Raw genomic sequence first — 18,818 nt, forward strand, 5'->3', positions numbered from 1 at the left:
GTCCTTGTGCTTTGCGCCGCATGCGCTTAACCCACTGCGCTACCGCCCGACTCCCCTTATTGAAGTTTATTAGCACTCTTTGCAGATAGGTTTTAGACTAGGCTGGGAAGTGCTCATATGGTTGAAATGAGAGTTTCCGGAGCAGTGACTACTCCTTAAGAAACTATATAGGAAAGGGTTCAATGATCCCCTGCACCACCGTAAGCCAGAGCTGAGCAGTGCTCTGGTGAAAAAGAAAAAAAAAAAAAAAAGAGTTCAATGGTGGGTGGAGGGTAGATAGCATATGGTTATGCAGAGACTCTCATGCCTGAGGCTTCAAAGACCCAGGTTCAATGCCCCCTCCCCCCACCATAAACCAGAGATTGTGGTCTGGGAGGTGGTGCAGTGGATAAAGCATCGGACTCTGAAGCATGAGGTCCTGAGTTCAATCCCTGGCAGCACATGTACCAGAGTGATGTCTGGCTCTTTCTCTCTCCTCCTATGTTTGTCATTGATAAATAAATAAATAAAATCTTTTTTTAAGAAAAAAGATAAACAGTGTTCTGGTAAAAAAAAAGAAAGTACTTGATGCTGGAAGAGTTCAGTGGCTAGAAAGAGAAGAAATAGTGTCTCTATCCTGCCATCATGATGATCCACTTAGGCATTTCTGAGGTTCTGCCTCTTAGCCATTTGTGTTTGATGGTGTATTCAGGAACAAATATCGTTAAGTTCTCAGTTACCTGGAAAGAGGCAATGGCTAGAACTGGTTTTAAAGTAGAGTGAGATGAAGGTGACAGGAGGCTGATATGCTCATTTTTCCTGTACTTACTTTAGGGAAGCTAAAGAGTTAATTATGGACTTAGACCCAAACCACTTAGAGTGTTCAGATGCTTATAAGGAGCAGGAGTTTGTGAGAATCATTGAAGGCAAAAAAAGACAGGAGACTACTAGAATCCAATTGTATGATGTTCTGTGACCCTAGAATGCTTTTTGTTTGTTTTTACTAGAGCTCAGCTCATTTCTGAAAATGGTAGTCCTGGGGATTGAACCTAGGACCTTTGGTGCCTCAAGCATGAAAGTCTTTTCACATAACTACTTTGCTGTGCTATGCTATCTCCCTAGCCCTTGACTTTAGTTTTCTACTCTCTTTCTCTTTTAATTGCTACCAGGGTTATCACTAGGGCTTTACAAATCCAACACTCCTGGCCACTGTTTTTTTTTTTTTCCTCTTATTTTTTCTTTCTGTTTCGTTCAATAGGACAGAGAAGTTGAGGGGAGGAGGAGGCAATAGGGAGAGAGAAAGATAGATACCTGAAGACCTACTTCACTACTTGTGAAGCTTCTCCCCTGCAGGTCAGTCCTTGTGTATGATGAGAAGTGCACTCAGTTCGGTGTATTACCACACCACCACCGCCACCCCCCCTTTTTTTTTTTAAATCAAAACACTGCTTAGCTCTAGCTTATGGTGCCACTGGACATTGAATTTGGGACCTCCCTCAGACATGGAATGCTCTTTGCATAACCATTATTCTATCTCCCCAGCCTTGAACTTAGTTTTCTTAAGTGGCAATCAGAGCCAATTTCGTAGTGGGTGGTATTCCCTTAGGCTTTTTTAGAAAGTAATTTTTCTCTGTGCTTGTGGAGGGATCAATTAGTTGAGAATCGTAAGAGTTTTGGAATGCTGGTTGGTGGGCTGAATTGAAAGAATGTTATGAGTAAAGCAACAGCCTTGATCTTACCCAAGTAGGTAGGGAAGGGGGAATGGCAGTAGCTAACATTTATGGAAACTTTACTGTGCTGTGTCCTTTTCTTGGCACTTGGGCTTGCTGTAGGTCATTAAATTGTGGCAGTGATATGATTTATCTGAGTTTTAAGTGGAACAGGTACATTTATTAGATAATTCTGTGAAGCTACTGAATCATAGTCAGGTTTCAAACCCATGCAGTAAATCTAGAAAAAAAAAATCCTATTGGACATTTCTAGAATATTTTCATATCTTTTTCTTTCTCTTTCTCCTTTCTCTGGCTGGCTATGATTCTGTAATTCTTTCTGATTCATTCTAGCACAGTTTGCTGCTTTTCTGAAACAAAATATGCTGGTGAGGAAAGCTCTTCCTCCTGGCACCTCCTCCTGTCTCTTTGGTGAGTATTATTCTTTTTCTCACCTTCCACCCTTCGTTGTCTGAATCTCTTCCCTTTTCTGTTGCTTGCCCATTTCTGCATTTTGCAATCCCTAGCTTCCTCCTATTCTCGTCTCTCTACTCTTTTTCTGTTTCCTTTATTCTTATTTTGTTGACTATGCAGTCTTTATTTGTATCCATTCTTCCTTTTTACCATTTGTGTTTTTCTCTTATTTCTTGTGGTTCTGTCACTGGTTCACTGCTTCTCCTGTGTGTGACTGTGGCCCATTACCTGTGAACCCAAGTTTCCTTCTGTGTTTTTCTCTCTGCATCTGGCTTCCATCTTGACTACTATAAGACACCAACTACTTAATGGCATAAAACCTGTAATTACTTGTCTTTTACCTGCTTTCCTTTTCAGGTTTTAGTTAATGCTTGAAACAGGAAAATTATCATATCTTTGAGAATCCACTATGATGTGAGTTCTTTATTTTCGTTGGCCTTTGATAGCAGGGTCAGAATGTCATCCTTATTTTTGTTCCCACCACCTCAGAGCCCTCTTCCTTCTAACTTCAGGACAGCATAAGTGATGGGGATGAGCTATCCACTTAGAGGTTCAAGATGGAGCTCCACTACATGTGGAGCCTGAATGAAGACTGAAGTGGCAGTCTCTTCTGAAACGACCTCATAAGTAGGCTAGCCCCACAGATAGCCTTATTCATACTGGTACTGATTGACAGTGCGTATCAGGCCTTTTTGGATTATGAAGCATCTCACCTTGATTCTTATCTCTTAGTTCCTATTTCATCAGAACAAGCAGAAGAAGCTGAGAAAGAGGATCTTAGGGTTCAGCTGAAGCGCCATCATCCCTCTAGTCCACTTCCTGGCAGTAAGGGCTCCAAGCGACCGAAGATTAAGGTGTCCCTTATTTCCCAAGGAGAGACTGTTGGAGGGTCTACTCCATCCCAAGTTGGAACTCCAGAAGGTGAATTTTTCTTGACCTGTTCAAATGGAAATTGGCTCTTGGTGGCCACTGGTTGGTAGCTCAGCTTCTACTTAAGTGCAAGGTGTCCTGAGCATGGATGGTTTGCAGCTGCACATGGAGAAAATGTGGGCAGTCACCTGATCTGAATGAGGATTCAAGTGTCATCTATAGTAGGGTCTCCATTAACTTCATTTCCCTCATCCTTTCACTATAATGATGAGACGTAAACACAGTGTTAAATAAAACAACACGGGAGTGTCTCTTCATTATACCGCATGTCATTTTATGTAAGATCTAAAGTCAAGGTGCCTAAGAATCTATTGATAAGTGAGTACTAACTATACATTGTTTGCTGTTGTTTGTTTAAAGATAATAAAACGTTTACAAAGTTTTGAAAATAGGGGGAGAAAATCCCAAGTCTCACTATTCTAGTGTAGTTAAATAGTTTTCATCTTTCTGCCATTGTTTATATTTTTAAAATTAAATTAAATTAAAAAAATTTATTTAGTGGATAGAGAGGGAAAAACTGAGAGGGAAGGATGAAAGATGAGAGACCTCCAGGACTGCTTTAATGCTCATGAAATTTTCCCCATGTAGGTGTGGACCAGGGACTTGAGCCTGAGTCTTTAACACTTTGTAATGTGTGCTCAACCAGGTGTGCTACCACCTAGCCCCTGTTCATATTATCTTGCATTTAGCATGAAAGATAGGAACCAAAACAGACTGACCAATGCCTCTGGGGATTTCTGTTTTTTAGTCACGGGAGGAAAGCCTATCACAATGACACTGGGGCAAGCTTCTGCAGGGGCCAAGGAACTCACAGGACTTCTCACCACAGCCAAGTGAGTATTTCATGGTCTGTCTCTGTGGGCTCTGTTCCTTTCGTTCTCTTTACTTGTTTTCAGGTCTAATTAGTGCCTTGGGAATATAGTAAAATGTAGATTCTACCACTTTTCCAAATGTAACTTCTTTTTGAATGGAAGATTTGTTTTCTTTTTGGGTAAACTCAGATTTCATTTTAACCCTGCCCCCCCAAAAAAAAAAAAAAAAGTTTACAAAATGTTCCCTAGCTCTTGCTTAAAGGCCTAAAGCCCTTTTTGACCTGACTTTTAGATTATCTAGATATCATTTCAGAAGGTGAGATGAAGAAACTGAGGTTCTAGTCTTTTGTCCATTGCTGAAATCCTTGTTAGATTCCACTCTGGGTCTTTTTTTTTTTTTTTTTTTTGCTGGCATTTGCTGCCCTTGGTCTTTAGGTAATGGCGTTCTTGTCTTTGTCTCCAGGTTGAATGCCTCTGAAGGGGGAGTCTCAACCAGCCCAGCCTCCTCTGTGGTCTCCAGCAGCACTACACCCAGTGCCTTGCATACACTCCAGAGCCGCCTGGTGGCCACCTCCACTGGCAGCACCCTACCAGGTAGCCCAGGATTCCCACCTCTTGGCAAGGTCTTTTTGGGTTTCTGCTGAAGGGTGGTTCTGGGAAAGCATCTTTGGCATTGAATCTAGAGAATATGCCTTAGGTCTGAATCTTATCATAGAGTTTAGGTATGAAACTGGAATTAGCTTCAAGAGGGGAGAATTCTTGGCCTCCACATTTATAGTGAGTAAATATTATAGACTGCTGAAGTATATTTTAGACTATAAGAAGAAATAATTACGGGCGGGAATAGATAGCAAATGGTAGCATAATGGTTATGCAAAGAGACCCTCGTGCTTAGGAGTCAGGCGGTAGCGTAGTGGGTTAAGCGCAGGTGGCGCAAAGTGCAAGGGCCAGTGTAAGGATCCCGGTTCAAGCCCCCGGCTCCCCACATGCAGGGGAGTCGCTTCAAGTAATGAAGCAGGTCTGCAGGTGTCTATCATTCTTTCATCCTCTCTGTCTTCCCCTCTTCTCTCCATTCCTCTCTGTCCTATTCAACAACAATGACAACACTAATAACTGCAACAATCAAAAAAACAAGGGCAACAAAAGGGAATAAATAAATGTTATATATATATATGAGACCCTCATGCTTGAGGCTCCAAGGTCTCAGGTTTAGTCCCCTGCACTACCATAACCCAAAGCTGATTAGTGCTCTGGTTAAAAAAAAAAAGAAGAAGAAATAATTGCTGGGAGCTATATGTATTGCATTTTAATTTGGTGTTTTAAAACATGGAAATAGTGTCACAGTGAGTATTAGCAAAATGAGATACTTTTTTCTTTTTTTTTTAAACTTAAAAAAAATTTTTATTACCTTTATTTATTGGATAGAAACAGCCAGAAACTGAGACAAATAGAGACACCAGCCGCCCTGCTTCACCACTTGTGAAACTTTCCCTCTGCAGGTGGGGACTGCGGATTTGAACCTGGGTCCTTGCACACTGTAACATGTGCGCTCAACCAGGTGCTCCACCACCGGGCCCTGAGATACTTCTTTCTTTTTTTTTTTTAATTAATTAATTTATTTATTCATTATCCCTTTTTGTTGCCCTTTTTGTTTTCTTTTTATTGTTGTAGTTATTATTGTTGTTATTGATGTCATCAACGTTGGATAGGACAGAGAAACGGAGAGAAGAGGGGGGAGACAGAGAAGGGGAGAGAAAGATAGACACCTGCAGACCTGTTTCACTACTTGTGAAGTGACTCCCCTGCAGGTGGGGAGCCGGGGGGCTTGAACCAGGATCCTTACACTGGTCCTTGTGCTTTGCACCACCTGCGCTTAACCACTGTGCTACCGCCCGACTCCCGAGATAATTTTTTCTACCTATGCTTGATTAACTTTCTCTAACCCTATCTTATCCTGAAAAGCTAGTTATCTGATGCCAGCAGAATCAAGGCACTGCAGACATTCTTCAGAAGCATCTTCCTCTGATTTGAGGCCATTGGTCTGTTTGTATATGGAAGTACAAGTCAGGCATTCAGAATTCTTAGTCTTTATTTTATTTTTTAAGAATTTATTTATTTATTTATTCATGAGAGAGATAGGAGGAGAGAAAGAACCAGACATCACTTTGGTACATGTGCTGCCGGGGATCGAACTTGGGACCTCATGGTTGAGAATCCAATGCTTTATCCACTGCGCCACCTCCGGGACCACTATTTTATTTTATTTTTTTTTAATATTTATCCCCTTTTGTTGCCCTTGTTATTGTAGTTATTATTGTTGTTGTTGTTATTGATGTTGTCATTGTTGGGTAGGACAGAGAGAAATGGAGAGAGGAGGGGGAGAGAAAGACAGACACCTGCAGACCTGCTTCACCGCCTGTGAAGCGGCTCCCCTGCAGGTAGGGAGCCAGGGACTCTAATTGGGATCTTTACTCCGATCCTTGTGCTTTGTGCCACCTGTGTTTAACCAGCTGCGCTACCGCCTGACTCCCTAGAATTCTTTGTCTTTAAAGGCTGGAATGCTAAGTCAGTGGTAGAGCATAGAACTTGCATGATGCTCAGATCAAAGTCTCAGCACCATATATGATGGGGCGGTGCTCTGGTATCTCAGCTCTCTGATTAATAATAATAATGGCTGAGGAGATAACTTAGTAGTTCTGCAAAAACACTTCCATCCCTGAGGCCCTAAAGGTCCTAGGTTCAATACCCAGCACCACCAGAATTCAGAGCTGAGCAGTGCTTTGGTTAAAATAATAATTATAACAAATACATCTTTTTAATTTTTATTTATTTTATTTCTATTGCTCTCAGTTGATTTGGGGGCTTGGTGCCTGCACCATATACCTACCACTCCTGGCAACCATTTTTCTTTTTTCTTTGATAGAGGAATTGAGAGGGAAGGGAGAGATAGAGAAATACCTGCAGCACTGCTTCACTACTTGTGACACTTCCTCCCTACAGGAGGAATCATGTCTCTGTGCATAGTAATGTGTATAATCAACCACTTATGTCAGCCCCAATCCCCCTTTTTAAATTAATATTGAGAGGAATTGGAGAGATAGATGAAGAGAGAGAGAAAGACACACATTTGTAGCACTGTTTCACTGCTCATGAAGCTTGACCAGCAGGGACTAGGAACTTGAATTTGGGTCCTAGCACACTGTAATGTGTGCAGTATAGCAGGTGTATGTGTGTGTTGGTTGTTAAGAGTGGGCTAGCGCTAGGAGGTGGTACAGTGGATAAAGCATTGGATTCTTAACCATGAGGTCCCAAGTTTGATCCCCGGCAGCACATGTACCAGAGTGATGTCTGGTTCTTTCTCTCCTCCTATCTTTCTCATGAATAAATAAATAAGTTCTTTAAAAAAAAAGTGGGCAAGCATGCTTACTCTTGGGAAAAGTGATTGAGTTTATGCTAATGATGGCTGTTGTGTATTCTTATAGGGGCCACATCAGCCAGCAGCCTCCTCCAAGGTCTCAGCTTCAGTTTGCAGGATATCAGCAGCAAGACTTCTGGTCTACCAGCAAATCCCTCTCCAGGTCCAGCCCCACAGGTACACATCTGCCTTCCACTGGGCTGGGCAGGACTGGGGAGGAGGCCTCCTCAAGCTTAATTGGTTTTGGCAAAGAAACTGGGGACTGAAGTTTTGGTCAAGGAAAAACATAGCCTGACTTCACCTCATTATAGCTCTTACCTGGAAGCTTCCAAAGGTTAAGATTCTATAATTTGCTGTGTGACCTTGGGCTAGTATCTTGACCTCTCTGTATCTTTGTTACTGTATCTATAAAATGAGGATAATAGTAATGACCCCCTCACAGAGTTGTTTGAGGACTGAGTATGAAAAAGACCTGTGCTGGGGCTCACGTGGGGTGGCTCCAGCCAGGAGGTAAGCTTACCGAGGCCCTATCACCAGCTCTAGGGATTGTGTGATAAAGAGGACTTGGGGAGTATCTTAGTACAAACACTCATTTATTTGAGGGTGGGCTTGGGTTTATATAGAAAGTTAATAAACAAAGAACATTTTTCAAATATGTCAGAAACTACAGGTTTCTTAAAGGTCAGCTTGCCCCTATGGTAGGGGGCTGGTATGACAAGAATTGATGCGATACATAAAGGTCAAAACAATTATTCTCCATGATGCAAGTGGGTTAATTATCTAAAGGCATTTGAGAAAAACATAGGGGTTAAACCAGTAAGGTGAGATAGAGAGACGATAAACAAGGCTTGATATAAGTCATAGATATCAAAGACCATAGGGAAATAAGAGTTTTGAAGCTACTGTCTGGTGTTGGGGAGGTGTTTGATGGAGTGTCTTCTCCTTTGTGATCAAAAGTGAGGTGGATGTGTGAACGTTGAATGAACCTTAAAAGCAGGCAGCCATGTGGCCTGCTGCTAGCAGGGAGAAACTAAGTGAGAGAGGGTGTAGGCTTTCTGTGAGCTTGAGAGTCTAACAAGGGAAAGCTGAGTCTGGAAGACTTTTCCTTCTTGGCTCATCTCTATGGAGAGAGGCTAACCAATGGGGTGTCTTTCCAGACCTCCATCCAAGGATGGGGAGAGCTTCCCTAAGCTCTACCAAGCTTTCACATAGTCCCACAGACCTGGGAGAGAGCCTTACTTGTAGTAGGCACTCAATACTTGGTAGCCTTTAATAATATGCTGAGGACCCTTTGCACTTAAATGTTGCTGTTGGACAACAACTTCTGATCACCTGGACTTGTGTGTCCCACAGGCCACCAGTGTGAAGTTGCCTGCCCCTATGCAGAGCCTGGGTACCATCACCACAGGCACCAGCACCATTGTCCGTACCATTCCTGTAGCCACCACTCTCTCCTCCTTGGGTGCCAATTCTGGTGGGAAACCCACAGCCATCCACCAGCTGCTGACCAATGGGGGCCTCGCTAAGTTGGCAAGCAGCCTCCCTGGCCTGGCTCAGATCTCTAACCAAGCATCAGGTGAGTCTCTCATGAGAACTATGGGGCTTGGAGATATGGGACCATCCTCTAGAACAGTCACATCACACCTGGGCAAGATGTGATGTTTAACCTAGCCCAACTGGGTCCTCACAGTGACCCTTTGGGATTCAGCTGTGTGCACTCTGTTGTCTTTCAGATGGACTGAAAGGACATAGATGACCCAACTTTTGTGTGTGTCGGGTGGGGGTGGGGGGACTGAGAGGAGTATATAATGTGCAGGAAAAAACTCCAGGTTGTAACAAAAAACCTTTTTTCTCTCAGGCTTGAAGGTCCCAACTACTATCACTCTGACATTGCGTGGTCAGCCAAGCAGAATCACCACACTAAGCCCTATGGGTTCAGGAGCGGCACTGTCAGAGGAATCCACTTCCCATGTGCTGCCCTCTAGCACACAGGTAAGTCTTCTTGGAAAGAGTATGGACACAAGGTATGTTGGAAAGTTTGGGGCCAGCTAATTGACTGGAGAACCTGCCCATATGTTGGATTTATAGGCAGGCCAGGTTCAAATCTAGTCTTGAGGGATTATAACTTTGAGCAGGTCATGAACCTCTTAGAGTCTAATTTTCTGCTTTTTCTTATCTCTTTATTTTCTTATCTCTTTCTCTATTGGGGGTTTAATGGATTACAATACAGTTGTTGACACTTGGGTAAAATGTCTCATCTCCCTGTGACAGGTGTCTGCAAAACACTCTCACCTCCATCTTAGGTCCTTTTCCACCATCATGCACCAGGACCCCAAAGCCTTAGAGTCTCCTTTTCTATAATACTCTATGGATTGTTGTGGGAATTAAATATATGACTTTGTACTACCAGGTATATACTGTTTTGCCTTTCTGTTCTCATTCCTTTTCTCCTCTTACTCTCTTTCATCCTTTAGAGTTTGCTGGTAGAAGCTTTTTGACTAATACTCTTGTCTGTGACCAATAGATTTCCAGCTTGTCACTTTTATTTTTTTTAATATTTATTTATTTATTCCCTTTTGTTGCCCTTGTTGTTTTATTGTTGTAGTTATTATTGTTGTTGTTGTTGTTGGATAGGACAGAGAGAAATCGAGAGAGAAGGGGAAGAGAGAGAGGGAGAAAAAGATAGACACCTGCAGACCTGCTTCACGGCCTGTCAAGTGACTCCCTGCAGGTGGAGAGCTGGAGGCTGGAACCAGGATCCTTACACCCATCCTTGCGCTTTGTGTCACCTGCGCTTAACCCACTGTGCTACCACCTGATTCCCACTCTTTTTTTTTTTTTTAAGGAAATAATGTTGCTCTTTTTTTCATTCCCAAAGGATTATTTCTGGGGCTCAGTGCCAAATCTATTACTCCTTTTGGCCCTTTTTCATTTAATTAATTAATTAATTAAATTATTTTGACAGGACAGAGAAGTTGAGTGGGGTGGGGGGAATAAGGAGGCAAAAACCTGCCTCATGGCTTCTCCCCTGTAGGTGAGGAGTGGGAGCTTGAACCTGGCAATTGGACTTAAATAGTTATAACCCAGGAAGTCACCATCAGTCCCTCTTAGATCTGATTCCATTCATTTTTTTTCTCCATTTTTTTAATAAAATGATTCTCTTCTAAAATACAATCTGAGAGCCACCCAAAGATTGGAGGTTAAAGAAAAAATAATGGTTTAAGTTCAGTATTGCTTGTGCTTTCCTTCAGTACTCATTATTTTGGCCAAAACCTTCCTTTGTGGGGAAAAGATATTGTGCTATGGCTGCCTTATTTGTCATTCCCACCTTATAAACCCTGTCTAGGAACTGGATAATGAGTGCTATTGGCAAGTGACAGAGTCCCACTGTTCTAGTTTTGTTTTTGTTTTATTTTTGCTTGCAGGGTTATAGGGTTATTGCTGGGGCTCGATGCCTGGCCGCACTACGAATCCACTGCTCCTAGAGACTTTTTTTTTTCCTTTTTGTTGCCCATCATTTGTTGTTATTGTTATTGCTGTGGTCATTGGATAGGACAAAGAGAAATCAATAGAGAAGGGGAAGACAGAGAGGGGGAGACAAAGATAGATACCCGCAGACCTGCTTCACTGCTTGTAAAGTGACCCCCCTGCAGGTGGGGAGCCAGGGTCTTGAACCAGATCTTCATGCCCGTCCTTGCGCTTCGCATCATGTGCACTTAACCCTCTGTGCTACCACCCGGCCCCCTCTAGAAGTTCTTTTTTGCTTCTTTTTCATTAAGGGAAAGTATTACATAGAGTATTACCTAACAGTCTTTGGAATTATAAACACCTCTCCCTGCCGTCTACTGGGTGGGGGGATTAATGTTTATTTCGTTTATTACTTTTTCAGTCACAAAAGTAATTATGCTTATTTCAAACATTACAGAAATAACAATCTATAAAGTGAAATTGCCCATGATAGATAACAGAAGATGAAATGTTGTGTTTTCTTTTCTGTCTAATTGTATAATATAATGGGAAGTATTTTTGTCTTTCTCATTCTGAAATATTTAAATAGCACAGAAATTATTAGTTCTTTGATGACTTGATGTAAGTGACCTACAAATCCTTGTAGGTCATTCTTGGGCAGTATAAACCTCTATTGATGCCGTATTGCCACTGCTGACACCACTGATCCCCCCATGTGATACCTATCACCTCTGTTAGGTTGTTTTTAGCTTGCTGTGGTTTCAGGGAGCACTAAGTTAGTGTTGAAGAATAGCCAACCATCTGACTTCCACCTAGTGGCATTTTCATCTCAGTAGAAATGGGTGTATAGGGAGTCGGGTGGTAGCGCAGCGGGTTAAGCGCACGTGGCGCAAAGTGCAAGGACTGGTTAGGGTCCTGTTTCAAGCCCCCAGCTCCCTACCTGTAGGGGAGTTGCTTCATAGGCGGTGAAGCAGGTTTGTAGGTGTCTCTCTGTCTTTCTTCCCCTCTACTTCCCCCTTCTCTCTCAATTTCTGTCTGTCTCTATCCAATAACAAAAATTTTTTTTTAAAAAAAAGTCTATTACAACAGATCCAAAAAAAAAAAACTCTAAAAAATGGGTGTATAATTACTAGGAAGGCTATTGTGGTGTTTCTTTCTTACAGACAAAGGAGATATTATTAGATTAAGACTTGCTGATTATTCTGTGATAATGCTGACTTTCCTGTGATATCAGAGAAAACATTGGCCAGTCTTTCCGTCTTCAACTATGTGATCCTGGACAAATTACTTCACTTTTTCTGAATTGCAGGACTCAGCAATTCGTCACATTCTTCTCCACCCTAAAACAGGCAAAAACTAAAATGATAGGTCTAAAACTTAAAATATGTTATCAGAACAATATATTTTTTTAAAGTAACATTTCTGTATTAATGAGAATGATAGGAGGAGAGAGAGAAAGAACCAGACATCACTGTGGTACATGTGCTGCCGGGGGATTGAACTCAGGACCTCATGCTTGAGAGTCCGATGCTTTATCCACTGCACCACCTCTTGGACCACCAGGACAATAATTTTATGACATCACTTTAATTCTGTCATCATTAACAATTCAACTATTTTTCCTACATTTCTTCCTGTCTTTATGTACAATAACAGCTAACTTTTATAATTGAATACATTTTAAATTATAAATGCTTAATACATATTATTTCGTTAAATCTCACAACACTGAAAAGTATGTACTTATACATATCTTACAGATTAGAATAAGGAGGCTCAGAGGACACAATTCATTTGCCTTTAAAAGTAGTAAGTGCCAGGGCTGAGGAGATACATAATGGTTATGCAAAAAAGACTTTCATACTTGAGGCTTTGAGGCCCCAATTTCAATACTAGCACCATCATAAACCAGAGTGGAGTAGTGCTTGGTCTGGTCTCTCTTCCTGTATTTTTCTGTGTGTGTCTCATTAAAATAAATTTTTATTTTTTTATTTCAATCCTCAGCACCATCATAAGCCAGAGTTGAGTGGTGCTCTTTTTAAAAAAAGTGCATATCAGTCTCTAATTGTAGAGTCCATTGTTATATTAACACTTGCCTACTAGAACACATGTCACTGTGCTTTTCTCTATTGAGAACTACTTCTTGATAGTAAACTCTCAGGAATGGAGTGATAGGGGAAGGGCATAGAAATCTATTAACCTGACAAATTTCTTACTGTTGTTTACTACCTCTCTTGCCATAGCGTCTGCCTCCAGCACCCTGAAGATGCCATGAGATGTATTCTTCTTTACCAGGTTGGTGATGGTTTCTGCGTGGTGATCCCTGGACACATGTGCTGTCCTGCAGAGCTGTCAGTTTGTCTGAAGATAGTCATATTTGCCTCCCTGCCAGTTGTCTTCAGGGTTGAGCCTTGTGAAGCCATTACACTAGGTGATATGGTGCCAGCAAGGAGAGCAGTGTCCTCCAGCATCTACAGATCTGGTTCCCAGAATCTCCCGTTTCCTCATGCAGATCCCTACATGGATCAAAGTCACTTCTCCCCAGCATTAGCTGGAATGCACCCAAAGTCAGTGTTGGACTTCTCACTGCATTTCATAAAGGAGTTTTTTTGGAAGTCTGTGCTACCCCATGCCTACTTGAGAAACACCTGCCTCATGATCTGTGATTACAGGAATTAGGATGGAGAGCTGTTTGCTGAAGATGCATATTATCCAGGTTCACTAACTGGTGGTTCATTGCCAGAGGGGCTTGTTTTGGACATTTCTATCATCTTCACTGAGCTGCCATGGAAGACTATGCCTCATGCAACTGTCACTCAAGAGCCATATCAGAAAATCCGTAGACTGCTGAGACCTGGAAATGTCTCATTTTAAATCTACTATAGGGCAAAGATAACCATTACTACTTTTCTGTCCCTTTGACCACTAGAGATGTGGAGAAAGTAGTGACCAGGAGGTGAAAACTGGTTACATTCTTTCATCAGGCTTTAGGTAGTTCCTGCATCTAGAACACAGGCATGGAGTGAAACAGTAGCAAGTGATTTGAAGGACATACGAGTAAGTCCTCTGTTGACAAGTTCGGACTTAAGACTTTGCATCTAGGATCTAAGGAACTATTAACTGGAGATGAGAAGCGAAGTAGTGATAACCAGCTAAGTTAACATTATTACTGTCCCAGGAAGGTTAGGCAGCAAGACAATGAAGGCCATACTTCAGTGTTTTTCTTCTAATTCCATTGCAACAATTTTTGTCTTCGTGCTTAGAACTGGGAAAATTATTAGAAGTCACTTTATTGTGCAGGGCTCTTGATAACAACCTGTACCCTGGGGATAGAGGTTGTTGAAGTGAAATTGAAGATAGAGTTCTGAGCCCCATCTAACCTCATAATACTTGTGTATAAAGGTAGTTTTAGACTTGACTTAGAACCTATCCTTTGGAGCAGGTTCCCTTCCCTTCCATACTCTACAATGTTTTCAGCCAGTGTAACAAATAAGGCACCCAAAATGCTCATACGTTTCTGTAGACAAGGCTCACAGCATGTTATATTGGAATTGTCCAGGATCCTAATTTGGTTTGGTGTTTGCCCAAAGTAGACCACCTGTGTTCAGTCTAGGAATCTTCTCTGCCAGTCTGAGTTGCAGCCAGCCAGAAAGAAGTGTCTCGTATGCAGAAGTCTCAGGTGAGACAGATTGGGCTGCTACAGACACTCTTGGAGGGGTCTGTGTGGTTGGAGTGGGAACAGTCTCTTAACTGCCATACTCTCTCTTCCTGACCATCTGCAGAACTGGTCTCAGTAATGACTGACAGAATGCAGCTGCATTCTTGCATTAACTGGTAGATAACTGATTTCTGAAGCTTAGGAGGCATTTAATTTTTATGTATTTATTTTTATATGAAATCTGAAGATAGCCAGAGGTAATGGGTAACTGTATAGGTAGCATAACAGCACAAAAGCAGTAACAGCCAGACTGTGTACAACTGTATGAAACATGTAGGAATCATTCAGGCAGAGATCCCTGAACAACTATTCTTGATTTAGGGGAGCAGACAGCCTAGATAGTGCTAACAAGACTGCTGCTGCTGGAGCTGCTCCAGATCCTGACCTGGTATATACAGTGCAGGGGGAAGGATAAATTAATATCCTTTGTAAGTCCTTTGTAAGTCCTAAACTGCTTCCTCTGCATGACTTTCTGAAATTTGGATTTAAGCCTTGGAGAATATCAAAACGGGAAGAGAGTTGAGAGATTGTTGATCCTTCCCTTTGGAAGTACAGACTGAAGGCAGAGTGGCTGAGGTTTGTAGAGATGCTCCCCCAATTCTGTACTTGTTGAAATGTAAAAGGGATCTTTCTTCTACCTTTAGCAGGCTTGGAATACATGATGTCAAAGATACTATCACTGGCTGAAAATGTAAAAGGATCAAGACTTTAGTTTAATTCTTACATTATATATGCATATTTATGCTATATGGAAGATGTCTTTGTGCTATGAGAAAAGGCCTGATGGAGGAAGACTTTCTGTCTTTGAATTATTCTCCATTAGAATAGTCTTAGATTGAATGGATTATAGAGCTGAGTTTCTGTGATGGTCCTATTCTTACATTAACTAAAACAATTAAAATAATAATCTCTTTGGATTACTTCAACTTGTTCTTAGTTGACTTCTCATGCTTATCCTAGAAATCATCTAATTAAGAAGACATAGAAAGTGATAGCTAAAGTATTATAGAAAGTCAGTTATCGCATTAATGCCAGGAGCTGTGAGGTGAGTACTGTAATTCTTTTATACGTAAGGAAACTTGAGTCACAGGGAAGTCTCATGGCAGAAGCAACAGCAGAACCAACTGGAACCCAGATACTCTGATGCCAGTGTCTGTTGTACTCTGCAGTGTGTAGGTTTCTGAGGTTGGAAACCAAAAGCAGAGATTAACTTTAGAGGTGAGGAGATGGCTTGACTTTCATGTTTCAGTTTACTTCCCAGCAGGCCTAGAGTGATTGCTGCTGTCACACTTGGCTCTTGGCTAGACCTGAATCAGGTGATCTTAAGTGGTTGAAATCCCTTTGTACATAATATTCCTCAACCCCTTCCAATAAATAAATGAAATTTCAGAAGGAAAGACAGGCAGACAAGAGGGAAAGAGAAGGAGCACTTAGAGATGAATGAATGAATTCCAACTCCCAGATTATTTGTGAATTTGAATCCAAGAGGACTCTCCTTTCAGTGCTGCTAAGATCCCTACACCCTCAGTGGGTGAAGGCCATAATTCTAGTAGATTTGCTTCAAGCATCTGCTACATCTTGATTTCCCTTTCTTCTCTCTCTGTCTTAAAAAAATATTTATTTATTAGAGAACCAGAGCATCATTCTGGCATATGTGATGCCAGGGATTGAACATGGGACCTTGTGCTTGAGAGTCCAAATCTTTATCAGTGCCACCTCCCAGGCTGTATGTGTAAATATATATGGTTGTCAGAGATGTCATGACATGTCTTTCTATGCAAAAATGCACCATAACTTTTCCAACAACCCAGTACATATGGTTAGAATACTGCTCAGCTTTGACATATAGTGGTACCGGCAGTCGAGCCTGGCGCCGTTGGGGCCCAAGCATGCAAATCCTGTGTTCTAGAGCTGAGCTGCTATCTTATTAGTTCCTATCTCCCTTTCTAAGCATATGGTGTAGGATCAGTAAACAAAAAGCAGAAATCTGTTCACCCAAATTAGTTCTATAGGGGTGTTTTTTCATTAGGTATTCCCACAGGCTAGGAGTCTCGTGGTTTCTATTGTTTGCCTTGTATCCTCAACTGATTTGGACTTGGCCAGGAACCAGTTTTGATCCTGTTGTCAGAGGACTTTTCAATTTGCAGAGCCCTTTGTAGATGGCAAGGTTCTTTAAGTTCAAAATCTGAACACAGTTTGATTGGCTCAGTTCTACTTAAGGGTTGGTTCTTGCCTTCTCCAACCTCAGTATAATAATAGTTATCAAAGGGTGAAGTCATGAAGTTTATATTAATACCTTTAAAAGAGTGGAAGAGATTTAAAAAAACAAAAACTGTTGATCTAGGGAGTTGATTCAGTGGTAGAGCATATGACTTCCATACATGAGATTCTGGATTCGATCCCCAGCACACATAACTAGAAAACCTAGACCAAAGTGGAACATTCTAGATACTGGGGTGGTGCTTTAGTCTCTCACACACAGCTAAAAACAATGAAGACCCTGCTAGTTAGATATGAATGTTGGAGTTTTGAGTACTTGGGATTAAATACAAGGCATCACACTTGTGAAGCATACTCTCTCCCACTGAACTTATCCTGTGTATGTGTGTGTAAGATTTATTTATTAACATGAGAGAAAGCCAGAATATCATTATGGCATTTGTGATGCCAGAGATTAAATTTTGGAATCTCATGTATGTAAATCTGATGCTCTTAATGACCTCCTGGTCCACTTGAGGTTTTTTCTTTAGGTAGCAGTGACATTATAGAGAGCCCTCATGTTCTTTCTCGTGTAATTGGTGCAATATCAAGCTAGGAAATTAACACTGATATAATGTGTATGGGTAGTTCTGTGTTATTTAAACACATTTTATCCCTGCAGTCACAATAAAAGGAACCATTCCATCACCACAAAGATCTCCTTTATACAACCACTTTAGAGTCACACACATCTGCTTCCTCACTATTTCTCTCCTATAGTAACCAGTAATCTTTTCCACATATTTGTGTGTAGAATTATTTATAAATAATCTATAATACATGGCCTTTAAGAAAAAAATGGTTCATGAATGAGAGTGCATGATGAGAGAGGGAGAGAGAGATGAGACAACTAGAGCATCACTGTCACACGCAACATAAGGAACTAAACTCAGGACCTCATACTTGAGAGTCCAACACTATCCACTGTGCTGCCTTCCAGGCCACAATATATGACCTTTTAATTTTAGCCAATGTTCTAGTTGGTGTGTTGTGTTACAGCATTATGGAGTTTGTTTAAGATCCAGGATATATGATCTATCTTGGTATATGTCATGTAGACTCTTGAATGTATATTCTACTGTTGGGTGCAAAATGTTTTGTAAATGTTAATGAAATTCTATTGCTTGTTGGTGTTAAGTTCTATCCTTGATCGATCATTTTCTGTCAAGTTGTTCTATCAGTTGTGAGAGTAGTGTTGAAATGTTTTCAACTGTAATTATGGAATTGTCTGTGTTTCTTTCAGTTCTACCAATTTCTCTTCACATATTTTGCAGTTCTGTTAATTGGTACATACACCCGTAGGACTTCCATGTCTTTTTGGTGGATTGACCCTTTTACTATTATGTAATGTCTCCCTATATACCTGGTCATTTTCTCTGCCCAGGACTCTCTTTGATAGGTCTGCTGTCATTCTCTTTTAAGTGGTATTTATACTTTATGTACTTTGATGATTGTTAGCTATATAAATGTTTATAATTATTGTATCTTCCTGCTGTGTTGGCCCTTTTGTTACTATATATAGCACCTTTTTTGTATCTTGTAATCTTTATTAAATTTAAAGTATATTTTATTTGATATGGTTGGTCTATTTTTGTTGCTTTTTGGCGTAAAATCTTTTTTTTTTTCCAACCTGTTTGACTTTTGTATCTTGATTGTTCTTGTAGAGCTTATCATTGGGTTGTATGTTTTTACCCATCCTGCCAGTCTTTTGATTGTAGAGTTTAATCTTACATTTAAATCAATTACTGATGTGGAGAAACTTCTGTCAGTATGCTATTTATTTTCTACATGCCCTATAACTTCATATGTCCGTCACTTCTGGAAACTACTGTCTTCTTTGTATTATTACTTTGTTGTTGTTTTGACACCAGAGTTATTTGGGACTCAGTCTCTCTCAGTAGCCTTTCTTTTCTTTTTTTTTCTCCTTCCTTCCTTCCATATAGAGATGGTTAGGGAGATAGAGAGTGAAGGAGAGACACCAAAGCACCAGTCCACCACTCATGAAGCTTCCTCCCCTGCAGGCATTTTTATGTAGTGGCCAGGGGCTTAAGCCT

The 18,818-nt window shown here is 41.1% G+C and overlaps 1 protein-coding gene across 3 annotated transcripts in view; it reads left to right on the top strand.

Annotated features, from left to right (window-relative positions):
• Positions 1 to 18,334, top strand: part of KANSL3 (KAT8 regulatory NSL complex subunit 3) — a 43,280-nt gene extending 24,946 nt beyond the window's left edge. For 2 of the 3 annotated variants that reach the window (XM_007538404.3, XM_060187526.1), the window contains exons 15-22: positions 2,043 to 2,120; positions 2,895 to 3,083; positions 3,841 to 3,925; positions 4,368 to 4,498; positions 7,387 to 7,496; positions 8,673 to 8,895; positions 9,178 to 9,311; positions 13,031 to 18,334. In XM_007538404.3, coding sequence (XP_007538466.2) covers positions 2,043 to 2,120; positions 2,895 to 3,083; positions 3,841 to 3,925; positions 4,368 to 4,498; positions 7,387 to 7,496; positions 8,673 to 8,895; positions 9,178 to 9,311; positions 13,031 to 13,051 — 971 coding nt within the window. In that variant the 3' untranslated portion in view covers positions 13,052 to 18,334. The remainder of the gene's footprint in view (positions 1 to 2,042; positions 2,121 to 2,894; positions 3,084 to 3,840; positions 3,926 to 4,367; positions 4,499 to 7,386; positions 7,497 to 8,672; positions 8,896 to 9,177; positions 9,312 to 13,030) is intronic. The other variant, XM_060187527.1, reaches the window with a different exon arrangement.
• The last annotated feature ends 484 nt before the right edge of the window (positions 18,335 to 18,818 follow it).

Source organism: Erinaceus europaeus, chromosome 3 (assembly GCF_950295315.1).
Source record: "Erinaceus europaeus chromosome 3, mEriEur2.1, whole genome shotgun sequence".
In the NCBI taxonomy this organism is placed as follows: domain Eukaryota; kingdom Metazoa; phylum Chordata; class Mammalia; order Eulipotyphla; family Erinaceidae; genus Erinaceus; species Erinaceus europaeus.